Source organism: Onychostruthus taczanowskii, unplaced genomic scaffold (assembly GCF_017590055.1).
Source record: "Onychostruthus taczanowskii isolate IOZ18803 unplaced genomic scaffold, ASM1759005v1 scaffold19, whole genome shotgun sequence".
NCBI classification, from domain to species: Eukaryota; Metazoa; Chordata; class Aves; order Passeriformes; family Passeridae; genus Onychostruthus; species Onychostruthus taczanowskii.
In genome coordinates, this window is record NW_024499128.1 from 509,566 (window position 1) to 522,176 (window position 12,611).

Here is a 12,611-nt window from a genome sequence, read left to right on the forward strand (position 1 = left end):
GCATGCATATGAAAGAAACACTGCTGATTGTATTCAGTAAAACTTGTTTTCTTACTAAGGGTACAGAGGGTGTAAATGATGCCCAGAGAAGAGACCTGCTCTGAATTGCTGTCCCCTCTCACTGCCCCACCCCATGTGCAGAGACAAAAGCACCAGGATTACAATACCTGGCAAAGAGTTCCTCCAGAGTGTCAGGAATCTCCAGTTTGGGGTTCCCCAGGGTCGAACTGAATTTCTCTTTCAGTCTTTCTACAAACTCTTTAAACTCATTTGCACAAACCTTCAAAAAGAGGAGACAGAAATGTCATCAACCTCAACCTCTTAGAGTGGGAAAAACCCACTTTTAAAGTGTGCATGAAAATTCTTGTAGCAATAGCTGAATTCTGAAGTCAGAAGCAGTCCAACAGCCAAGGCAAGGCAGGGAAAAGCTGGTGCAGTTTGTGTTTGCTGATTCAGTGAACAGTTGCAGGTTCCATCTGTAATCAGCTCACAGCTACAAGCCAAGCACCATGAACATATGTTCTAAGACAATTTCATGAATTAACAGCAAGATCTCTTGCTAGAGCTATGTTTAAGCTTCTGCTCAAGCCCTGCAGGCTTTTCCATGTTCTCCATGAAGTGTTTGCACAATCATGGCTGGAAGAACACCTGTTACATGAGAGGAATCATCTCTGGAAACAAGTTTCTATTTGCTTTCAAAGACAGATTTTGGGGATGGGGACGCATTTATTTTAGTGATGTCTCATCAATGAACAACTGCTCTTCCTTTAAGCAACATGAATCTAACAACAGAACTGATGGGCTTTTCTGACAAGGGTATGAATTGTCATTCCTAGATAAAAATCTTGCTATGACACTGTCCCCATTCTGAAAGAAATTCTGAAAATCAAAATGGAATTGCTTGCACTGAAAGTGTAAACAACTTTTCAATGTGAAATTATGGTTAATTTAAATGGAAAAAAAAAAAAGAAATAAAATCTTTTAGCTGCTCAAATCAAGTCTGATAAAAGTTGCTTGTGTTCCTGCACTCATCCGCAGAAGCTAATGTGGCAGTTCAACACACAACTGGAATAAAAATTAGAAATTACAGAGCAAAAATGTTTTCTTGCTCAGGTAACAATGTGGCTGAAAGGATAAAAAAGTAATTGAGAGATAGAGATGTTTAGTCACGGATGTTTATAAACAAATACATGGAAAACAACAGTGGCTGTTGCACAGGGGACTGTTTATGTGCCTTTGGAAAGCTGCCCTGTGTCCACTTTATCCCAAACCAGCAATGATGCTGCATTTTTACAATGATGCTATTTTTAAAATAGCTAAAGGTTCAAGGGAGAGAAAAGACACAAAATCACACTGCAAGTACTCAGTAATCTAAAGAGCATAAAGTACTCTATGAACTTTTGGAACACTTCCCTCCTACCTGTGGATCTTCATAATTATTTTCTCTATTCATAAAATCATCAATGAGGGCTTTATCTTGGTAAACTTCAGCAAGGCAAACTCTGCAAAGATACAATTGAAGGTGTTGCTCAGAACTGAAATTTTCCCAGCTCAAAACAGACCTGACAGCAGCAGGGTGCAAACAAGATGAAATTTTTAAGCGACATGAAACAAAAGAAATATGTGGGAGGACCATGTCCCTCCAGGAGAACTTAGCCTGTATCCAGAACACAGAAAACTTCTTACTTGTAATTGAGGTAGGTCTGTGGGTTTCTGACAATGTAGCGGGCTCTGCGTCCCACGGAATGGGAGGTTTTATCCAGGGACTCCTCGAAGCTGGAGTGCATCAGGTCCCTCACCACCTGCCAGGGCACAAAGGGCCCTTTCACCTGCAGGAGGAACAGTGCCTGCAGTTAAACCTCGCTGTGTGCACTCGTGGTGAGAGCAGGATGAAGCCCTGGCTGGTGAAATGTTGTGCAGCACCCAGCAGCTCCGCGCTTGTCACACAATATCCTCTTCTGACCCAGAGATGGGGCAACTGAAGGTAAAAACCTTCATTCCATTTTCAGTCTCATGAGAAGGGTGAGACAATACAGATGTTCTAATTCACACCATCACAATCAGAAGCCAACTATTTCCTAATTACAATACACTATAAGTGTTTCTTGGCCTATCAGCTTTAGCCACACCATGCTGCAAATGCCTTAAAGCCAATCATCTCAAATGACCCCTTGTGGGTCCTACCACAATGCATCTTTCATAGTTCTATTTCTCCAAAGTATCTAGTCTTATTTGCAAGCCACCCTTTGAAACTTTTTTCTAGCTCCATTTCTCTCCCAACAATGTCTGTCCTATCCCATGGTGTTTCTAAGTCAGCATTTCTTATCTCCAGGTTTGCATATGGATGCATACTGTGCGGGCCTTCTGGCAGGCCACGACAACTCTCTACAAATCCATTTCCTGCATTTCCCCCTCTCTCTTGGATAGAAAAAGCTTCTTTGATGGCTTTGTTCATCATTTATTGTGTACAGTGAAGTACATAAAGTACTATTACTAACCATGTTATGATAATAATCAGTGCATGTAAACCTATTTTGTAAAGCTCCTTTAGCCAAGGTGCAAAACTCCATCCTTCAAACAAGTAATTTAACCATGACCCATCGTTTGCTTTGATTTGATTTGTCAAATCTCTCAGTTTTTGAAGTTGTTTGTGGATGGATACTGAATGGTTAGATAAGTTAATACAACCCAGTCTTTCAAAATCAGCAGTGCTCCCACCTTGGCATTGAGCACGTGGCTGGCAATCCTGCAGAGCATGAGCAGGCTGTCCTCCTGCACCGTCCAGGTCACGCGCAGCCGCGTCATCCTCAGCAGGGCGCTCTGGTCAGCCTTGTCGTGGTAGCGCAGCCGCTTGCTTTTGTCTGCAGAATCCTCTTCTGGCAAACCCAGGGAAACAAAAAAAGACATTTAGCTCAGCACCTTATATTCTAACTCAAACTTCTAGCACAGGCTCAGCACCAGTTCAAGTCTGTAAGAATGAGAGACCAGCAGGGAAGGAAGTTGCAGTCTAGAAGTGAAATGCAGCAATAGCTCTGCCAAGCAAGAGAAAGTGAACACTTTAATTGGCAAATTAACAACCTAGAGCATCATTTCAAGAGGAATCTTTAAGGCAGCTATCAGGAGCTGATAATGGATTGCAGAGAGCTGCTCTGGCACAAACTCCATGAGGATTCCTCCAGCCTGTGCAGCCGTGGCTCACACACAGCTCATGGGCACAAGGTGCTGCTGCTTCTCCCCACTGACAGAGGCAGCCCACAGCCACGGCCACAAAGCTGCCCTGCCCCACACCCTCTTTGCCAAAGCAGCTTCCTGCAGGCCTAGGCATAGTAAAGAATGCTGCTTTTTCCTGTTTCTTACCTTTCTTTTTCTTCTTTGTCTTCTTTCCAACATCTTTCTTAAGCCTCTTCCTCTTTTGGCTTTTTCCACCTCTCACTCGTTTAGTTCGATCCTGGGTTGGTTCTTTAGTTATTTCAATACATTCCTCTTTCTGGATAAGTGACTCTGATCCTACCTTTGCTTCTCCCAAAATATTAATTTTGTTTCCTAAAATGACACATATTTACAGCAGTGAAGCTTTATAGCAACGATATTCTACAATGTTAAGGTATAGAGACCAAATAATAAATTTCAGTACATTAAAAGACAGATGCACTCTCAGAATTGCTCTTTGTTAGTCCCGTCATTTCATGCCCCTTCTCGGCAGCTCACAGAATAAATTCCTGTATTAATGAGGAATCATCAAGTAATTAAGCCTAGTTTACAGTGCACAAACACAAGGGAACAGAGCTGAGGTTTTACATTCAACCTGAAGCATTTTCTCCTCCTTAGCTCAAACATTAGGCTGGATAACAATAATACAAAAACATTGGTCTGGTCCCTCTGGACTATCTGCAAACTGCACATCAGAAATTACAAAAGACAGAAATTGTTGTTTTATAAGAATTTATTTACACATCTATTTTACAGCCCCAGAAGTACTCTAGATCACTGTAAGGAGACAGGACCAGCCCATGTTATCAATACTAGATAAAAAATTATTGTTCCATATAGCCAGTAATAGGGAATGAAATAATTTATCTGTTTTACTGTCCCAGGAGCATCTCAGATTACTGGAAGGAGACAAGAACAACCCACACCCTTCATGCTGGGTTTGACAAAGGCAGGAGGAGCTGTGGCACAGCCTCAGGCCTTACCTCCAGTACTGAGTGGCAGGGCGTGTTTGGTGAGGAACGTTTGGAGTCTCGCTGTCAGCCCATTTTCAGGAACTGTATTTTCCTAAGACAACACAACTTTAAAAAAGGTGACATACAAAAGGGGTGCACTAGTTTTAACAACAACCTGCTTTTATAATCTGAGTAGTGTCAGAAATAAATATTCAGTTTAAAGGAAAAGGTCCTTGGCTCTAACATAGAACTAATTTGTATTATTACTACCACGCATTAAAATGGCTCCAGAGCTTTTCTTAAATCACACTGGAATGACCACTAGACTGTGAAGGTTAGAAATCTCCTCAAGTTTAAAAGCAGTAATTACTGGAAAAGAAATGTTTGATTATTTCATTTCTACAGAGGCTGACCAGGATTTGCTGTAAAACAGTGTTAGCATTTTACATTGCAAAGGAACTTCTGAAAAGCACAAAACCAAAATGCAAACACAAACACTGAGTAAATGCCTCCTACAGCACAATCTGCCCATCCTAAATCTGACCCTGAACCAACTGCAATGTTTGGGAGTTTTGCCATTCTCTGCTAAATCCATTTCTCTTGTGTGGAGTTCACCGGGGGCAGAAATTGGTCACGAGATGTGGAGAGGAAAGCAGAGACCAAAGAGCTGCTGGAGATTGTGTTACTGCTCAACAATGAGGTGACTGAACAACAGACAGAATGAAGAGTGAAATGATCCTGCCTGAGGGAAATAAATTAGCAACTTAATTTTACATCCACTGATAGGCTCTGATTTGCACACTGCTTAGGGGAGAGTAATTACAGGCAGCTCTGTGAAAGTCCCTGCTCAATGCCTGGTAATGGTGAAAAAGCAAAGGAAATGTATGGAATTAGGGAACTAAAGAAACACTAAGCAGCTGCAAAAATTTGTGCTTTGCCACAACCTTAAAGCACTCTCAGATTGTATTTCCACCTTAAAAAGGACAAGTAGAACTAGGGTCAAAATAAAGGCAACAAGAATGACTAAAGACAGGACAGTTCCATGCTGGGAATAGCAGATGTCAGTCTTAAAAAAAGGAGACGAATATGACAGACATGAGAGATGTTTACAAAAATCCAGCAAAACAGTAAGAATAAGGAAGAATGTATTTTTCACAGCTTCCCTCAGTTCTACAATTACTGAGGAGCTTAAGGCATCAAAATGAAGTGGTGGCACATAGCAGGAATTTGAAACACTTTGCCACAGGAGGCTGGGGATAGTAAAGACTTACGTATGCTCAAAACCAGACAAATTAATAAAAAAAAAAAGCTATTACTGCTTTGAAACATCAGCCCCAGATTTAGAATGGCCTTGAGCCAAAATTGCAGACAGCTGGGAGAGCAATCTGAGGAAATATCCCTTGATCTTACAAGCTTCCATCAGAGACAGGACATTAGCCAGAACTCTGATTTGCATGTGTTGGGCTCCCTATTTTTTTTTTTTTTCCTTGTGTATTTCCTTTTTTCGGATGTTTTGCTTTTTGTGTGACAACTTCTACATTCCAGAAAGGCAAGAGGAACCACTGAGTAGTATGAGCTGCTCGCTCACTGAAGTATTTCTTCTTTGCTTGAATGTATTAACAAATACAAAATTCAGTTTTAAAACAGAATTTATATCCAATTCTTTCATACACTTCAGCACCAAGATTTGTGAACATCTGGCACTCATTTAGTTCCAGTGCTGCAAACCCTTACTGAGAGCATGCAAACCGAATTTGGTGTCACTACCTCAACCTTAAGAACATTAAAATTTGGAGAAGTCTCTACAGTGTATAAATTTTAAAACACCCACCTTCCTGGTCTTGTTGATGATGTAGCTTGTCCAGATCCAGTTGCGTTTCAGATGCCCATAAAAGCTGGAATCCAGACCTGCAGCTCCCAGCCCATCTCCAGGGATGGTTCCATCATCAACCACCTCTCTGCTGCCTCTACAGCAAGAGGAACAAAACCCACAGGAATTACTTTGTGCAGATTCCTTCTCAGAGCTCTTAACTGGTGTGTGTGCAACGAGCAGAACTCTCCCCTTGCCCTCCCAGTTTAGGGGATAATATTACACCATTAATTACATCCCAAAACTGTTTCTTCCTTAAAGATGTCACAGTCATCCCCAGCCTAACTGCAAATAAACACCAGAAATCCAGTTTAAAAGATTTACTGCCACACAAAGAGACCATATGCAGAAGTTCAAGCAAGGATCAGTGAAATTGGGTCCCTCAACTCCATTATTTTTTTTAAGATAACTTGATGTATCTCCCTGCAACATGGAACTAACTGAAAATACTTTTAAACAAACTGTTTATTGAAACAGAATAGAATATTGACAGAGCTAAACCACAGTGCACAACACAATAAAAAAAATTAGCTGGGGTTCTGCATGGCTGTCACAGGTTGTGAGCATGCAACCCTCCCAGGTATTCTGGATGTGATTAGGCAGAAGATTAAATGCTCCAGAGATCACCTCCAGATCACAGTGCACATTAGAAATTAATCTGCAACCAATTAAAGCCAAGTGCAGCACAAAGGGACACGATTCAGACTGTGGCACTGGGGAGCTGCTGAAGCTACTTGAGATACCATGATATAAAGCATAGGAACAGAAAACCTTTACATTTGTTACTCCTGGCATTCCCTGTACTTGGGAAGCATTCCCTCCCTCCCATCTCTGCTCTCCTCAGGACTCTTGCAACACACATCTGTACTGCTCCAGAAGAAAATCCCAATCTGCTCATCCCATCCCTCCAGCACAACAACCTGCCTGGCAGCCAAGTTACTGGGAACATGAAACAGAACTGCATCTCCTTGGACTCAGTTCACCTCTGAGCTCCACAGAACACCCAGCTGAGATGCTCCAGTCTCAAGGGCTTTTGCTATTGAGTAACATCCTCAACCCCTGAACAGCTCCTCTGGCCTGCCCTGCTCCAGCACCTACGTGGTGTATTCCAGCATGGCACACTTTCGCTCCAGGTTGTGTTTGTTCACTGCTGACTCCTGCTCCTTTTCCACATCCAGGGAAGTCTCCTCCCCTGCAAGGTTGCTCCTCTTTGTCCGAGGACAGCGGACAACTCCTGGATAGACAAAGGGGTTTCACTCAGCATGAAAGCTCAGAATTCAGCTTATCTTCAATCCACCTTGCTCTGGCAAACTACTGCTCCCACACAGAACTGCCATTTTCACTCCTTCTCAATACAACATGCCTGCTTCTCACAGAGAAAGGCTAACTGTCAACGTTGCTATTTCCAAGAGGGCAGCAATGCTTTGAACACAAGCAGATCACAACTTTATAGAATTATATGGACACAGGTCCCAATTTTTTTTTTTTTATGATACACAGGACAACATTCCAAAACAGTAGAAATGGCAAACTGTGGTATTCACATGTCCTCTGAACAGAGAGAGATTTAGCTTTCAGAGATTTCTCCTGAGAGACATCATGGAGTTCTACGCATCACTCTTCCTGCCTGTCGGGCATCGTAGCATCCGACAGAAAACCAGAGCCTGGCTCCAGTTTTAGGAAGGGAAAAGGAATTGTGATGTGGCCAGAAGGGGCAGAGAGGGTGTTCAGGGGGTCCAACAGTGCCATACCCAGGGGTGTGTTCAGGCAGACACACTGCAGATCAAACCAGAAGTTCTCCACGTCCTGCAGGGTGTTGAGGACGTAGCAGCGCCGCTCAAAGGGGCGGCTGCTCTGGGCCAGGTTGTAGTGCAGGTCACAGATGGTGGTGTCCACAATCACAGCATTTCTCTTCATGTACACAAACACCTGCCAGACACAGCACAGCTCAGGCTGTAAACATCACTGAAACTGTCTGATTAGCAGGACACACCAGCTAGGTTAGGACTGGACAGTTTCTGTCTTTGCTGCTTTTAGCCACTGCTCTGACAGAGGCCACACCCATTCCCACACTACGGCTCTGTATTCCCAAATTCCCTTGACAGCAATTCAGAAATTTCCTTTCTAGATTTAGAACAGTTTCTTTTCTCCCTTGGGCACAGGATATTCCAAGTTTCCAGAGAGTAGCTATTTCCTGCAAGTCCTCACTTGGGATTTGAATGGATGTGTTTGGGGCCTCATTACCTTTCTTATCCTCATAAAGTCTGGTCTGCTTTCTCCTTTGCAGGTGCTCTCTGTCTAAAAAGATGCACATGAATCTCATTATTTTACTCTGATCAGTGTCTTTATTCTGTGTCAGACATTCAGCTTAACAGCTTGATGGAAAAGAATGTGTCATACTCATTTTTCATTAAGTCTTGCCAGCCTGGGACCTCCTGGGTCATTATTGTGTGCAGTGTTCAGCATTATACATGTAAGTAGTTCCTTTGCAGAGAAAGTGGTGAAAAACTACCTGCACAACTTACAGTACTACTTGGATCTGGAGGTTTGCACATACCTGTGAAACATCAGCACTTCATTTAAGGTAATTATGAACCAAAAATCTTGAAAGATTCATGAAGAGTAACTGCCTTTAAATTGTATTTTAATTACCTGGTCTTTGTCTTGAAACTTCTCTGTTGGGCCAAACTGCAGAAGTCCCATGTAACATAATCTCTGAAGGTTTTCTACCACTGAGAAGATGTACCTCCTGTAGCAACGGTAGGTGTGCTACAATTAGCACTCATGAAAATAGAGAGGTGATACCAGGAAATCCAATTTTCATGCAGCAACCTGAGCTTTCAGCAAACCACTGAGTTACAGAATTTCTGAAGTGGTATTTTTGCTTGAATTATCAGCCTATGGAAAACATGTAATACCCCAAGGGTCCAAATTTCCTTTCCTAAAATCACAAACCCAATATTTTAGTCAAATACTAAGCAAAATTTTGCTAGCAAGAAAGAAAATTAGCCAGAAATAACATCAATAAAAATTAATTAAATGTGGTCAACAGCAGTTCTGCAGGCAATTTCACATTATGTAAAGAAGACAGGAGTAAGAAAACATGACTGCTAAATACAGGCCTTCATACATGTATGTATGAAGAACTGGGCAATGATTCTTGGAGTTCAGATTGTATAAAATTACTGCTCCAAGAAACTGCTTTCAGTTGCTCAAAGCTTTGGCAGTGCAAAAAGTGCAGCTTTTTCCATCCTGCATACCTACATCTATGGCAAAATTCTGGCAGTTACAGGAACCTTCTGCAAGATTTAGTTTCTGAGACAGTTTGTAAAAAATTAGCTTTGCCCACATTTAACTTCGCTAAGATCTAATTAAATGCAGTTAAATGGGAATTGGATTTTGGCAGGAGTTTTCTCTGGGGGTCAGAAAGATCAAGCTTAGAAATTTGGCACAGTTAGAAGTTTTAGTGAAAGGAAGCTGAAGAGACAGCTTGGTTATGTGTCATATTGTTTTGCGTCACCCCATCAGATGGAGCCTGCAGATTTCAGAAAATGCCATCAATCCAGTTTCTAATTGCTCAGATTTAACAATAGGTTTGGAATTGCAAACCTGGGCTCCCCAGGAGCCTTGGCTGCTGACACTGCCCAGCCCTGTTCCCTCACCAAAGGCACATTTGCTGTTTTGGAAAATGTCATGTAAACCTCCAACCATTCACAAATTGTCAGCAGTGACTTTCTGGGGAAAACTAACATGGTGCTCTTGATTCCACACATTCACATCACTTTCCTTTCTTCAGTCCAGCCTCAAGTTTTACATCTCCTGGAAGAGAAATGGCAAACCATGGCAGATGTGCCACGGAGAGTATGAGGAGAAACTGGATGTGTGAGAGGCAGGAGCTGGGAAATGTGGTACCTCTGGAAAGATTTATGAAGGACAGCAACACTTAGACCCTATTAAATTCTGAATTTAGCAGCAGTCTGGAGTGTGTTTTATACAGAAGCAACATCCTGCTCATGAGTTATGAAGGACAGAACCTCCCAGCTCTCAAGCACTGCCTGACAGCATACATGAATATTGTTTATTAGTTTCTTATTACCTTCTATTTGGGAGAGAAAAATACAGTTTGGCACTCTATCCTTTGAGGATTGATGGTCCTTGTCTTAAGTGCCACAGTTCTCTTTGACACAAACAGGAAATAACTGAGAAAACAATCAGCCCCTGTTGGTCCTTCTCTAGAGCCACTTATTTTGACTCAGCTGCTTACCTTTTGTAGAGGAGCTGCTGTCGGACTGGCCTTGGAAGAAATCTGATCAGAGTGTGCTTTTTTAGTGGATCATTTAAAAAATCTTCCAGACCTTCAACCTAGAATTATTTCAGAAGTTAATCAAAATGCAAAATGTAACTATCCCCTCAAGTATAAAGCTTTGTTACTCAAATTGCCTACTAAAATATTTACTAAGTAAACCTTACTGCTTTTGTAAAATGCTTAAACATTATTCTTCTTAATCAATAAGGCAGAGGATTCAGTGAGATTATAAAAAGCTCCTGGCAAAATAGTAGCTTAAAAATTTGCAGTATTACAGGGCTGTACCTTTTTTTTTCTCACTGAGCCTGTGAAAAGCAACTACTTTTTCTGTCAAAGACGGAAGTGTCTCCTCTCCTCTCCAGGGTCTAGTTTTGCTAAAACAGATTAAGGGAGTATTTCTCCCAGCCTATAGGTACAGCTGACATCATCAGACTTCGAAGGAAAACAAAAGATCACTGTACCTTGTAGCTGACTTGTACAATCTGAACAAAGACTGAGAGAGGCAGGCAGAGGAGAATGTCACTGACCAGAGCCCATCCAAAGCCAAACTCCCTGTGCATGGGCAGGGGAGGGATGTAACGCATCCAGGAGGAGTCATCCACGTACACTGCCAACAAGAACACTGCCTCAGACACAACAAACCCAACACTCACACCAGGAGTCCCACTGTGACTGCTCAAGCACCACGCAAATGGCAGGTCGCAGTCTGAAAATCCAAAATTATCTGAAAATTCTCTAAACACTTGATATTCAAACCTTTCTGAAGGAGATTTTTATCTATTTTGCAGTGCTGAACCATGGTAAGGTCTGTAGTTAAGTCAGGATGTGCCACTTCTTACCTGTTTGACTAGACAGATCTACTTCAGTCTCCTGTGCAGAGCTCTCAGGATTCACCACAGTTGTCACAATTTCTAAGGTCCCATCTGGCTGTGCTTCAATTACAGCTGCATTCTCATCCAGCCCTTGTGTTTTCTCACCATCACTGCCTCCTTTTTTCCGTGTTTCATTTAAAGGGTGTCCATAAATTAAATACCAGAGGAACATGTGGACCATTCTTAAACGGGGCATTTTGGGAAGAAAGCCAAGAGAACGTCCAAGTCCTGGAACTGGGAGGGAAGTAAGACAAATTAGAAACAAAAAGAGGATTAGAGCAGGAGAAACAGCTCCCTGCACAAAAATAATATGAAGAAAAGTGGAAGACAGGCAATTGAAAGTAAATGCAAGTCACATATAGTAAAGAAGTAGTAGTAAATACAAATGCTCCAGTTCACAACTGTAGAAAACACAAACAGCTAAGAAAACATTGGGTAAGTTAGACTGGTTTAATATAAATCCAATTTTATTTCTATAGTAGAAAAAACCTATTTGTAACTTAGGAGACATCTAGAAATTATTATTATTAATAATAAATGGGAAGGTGAAGGATGACAGAAACCCCAAAGGTGGCAGTACCTGTAACAGGATGATAGTTCTTCAGCTGTATTATGCCCATTTTATCATCAGTTTTTCCTGCCCGACTATTATCAGCTTTACATGAGCTTTCTTGTGTATTTCCTGAATCAGGAATTGCCTCTTGACCTTGGTTTTCCTCCTCACCATGGTCCTGGGATGTTGGTGTCTGGGGGACTTTAATCCTGTAGTAAAACCACACAGCACTTAGGCAAAAAACAAGCAGAGCTCAATTCCTCTTTTCCCTGACTTCAGGAGACATCAGCACGTCGCCTCAGCTTTGTGCTTCCATTTCTCTGTTGCTAAAGAAGAGATTGTTTGTTTTGCTTACCTTGTGTTTATTTCCTCTGCATATTTTTGCATACCCTAGATAAGCCAAGCTCCCCCAAGCCATCCCTGACTTGCCTGTTTGCAGTGCTGGAGTTGGAGATGCGGAAGCGCACCTGCTCGATGGCGCTTTTCACCAGGGGATCACTGGGACTCACCGAGGGGTGCACAACAAACTCCACCTGTCCACAGCAGCACAACACAAACAAAAGGTGTTTATGGAGATACTGGCTCTTAATCAGATGCATAATCCTGAGATTAACAGTTAATTAATTTCATTTTTGGATGAAAATTCCTGTTGCTACTTTGTATTAAACAAGAGGTCAAAGTACATGGTCTTTGTACCAATAAACTGCCAATGACATTTCTACAAACCTTGGTGTTTGGGTTTTTAAAAGCTGAAATAGCTGAGAAACAAATACTTTGACTTGTAAATATTAGGCTGAGAGGGAAAAAAGAAAAGTCAGAGCTCATTAGGTGAAAGGCCAAGCTAACA

General features: G+C 41.9%; 1 protein-coding gene across 2 annotated transcripts in view; it reads right to left on the reverse strand.

The window, feature by feature from the left end:
* Window positions 1-12,611, reverse strand: part of GTF3C1 (general transcription factor IIIC subunit 1) — a 38,902-nt gene that overhangs the window by 12,915 nt on the left and 13,376 nt on the right. Inside the window, exons 13-28 of one of the 2 annotated variants that reach the window (XM_041401499.1) lie at window positions 12,194-12,297; window positions 11,792-11,973; window positions 11,179-11,445; window positions 10,801-10,946; window positions 10,298-10,395; window positions 8,686-8,782; window positions 8,278-8,331; window positions 7,785-7,962; window positions 7,132-7,267; window positions 5,995-6,130; window positions 4,194-4,275; window positions 3,358-3,543; window positions 2,719-2,876; window positions 1,687-1,829; window positions 1,421-1,502; window positions 168-280 (exon numbers count right to left, since the gene is read on the reverse strand). In XM_041401499.1, coding sequence (XP_041257433.1) covers window positions 168-280; window positions 1,421-1,502; window positions 1,687-1,829; window positions 2,719-2,876; window positions 3,358-3,543; window positions 4,194-4,275; window positions 5,995-6,130; window positions 7,132-7,267; window positions 7,785-7,962; window positions 8,278-8,331; window positions 8,686-8,782; window positions 10,298-10,395; window positions 10,801-10,946; window positions 11,179-11,445; window positions 11,792-11,973; window positions 12,194-12,297 — 2,162 coding nt within the window. The remainder of the gene's footprint in view (window positions 1-167; window positions 281-1,420; window positions 1,503-1,686; window positions 1,830-2,718; window positions 2,877-3,357; window positions 3,544-4,193; window positions 4,276-5,994; window positions 6,131-7,131; window positions 7,268-7,784; window positions 7,963-8,277; window positions 8,332-8,685; window positions 8,783-10,297; window positions 10,396-10,800; window positions 10,947-11,178; window positions 11,446-11,791; window positions 11,974-12,193; window positions 12,298-12,611) is intronic. The other variant, XM_041401500.1, reaches the window with a different exon arrangement.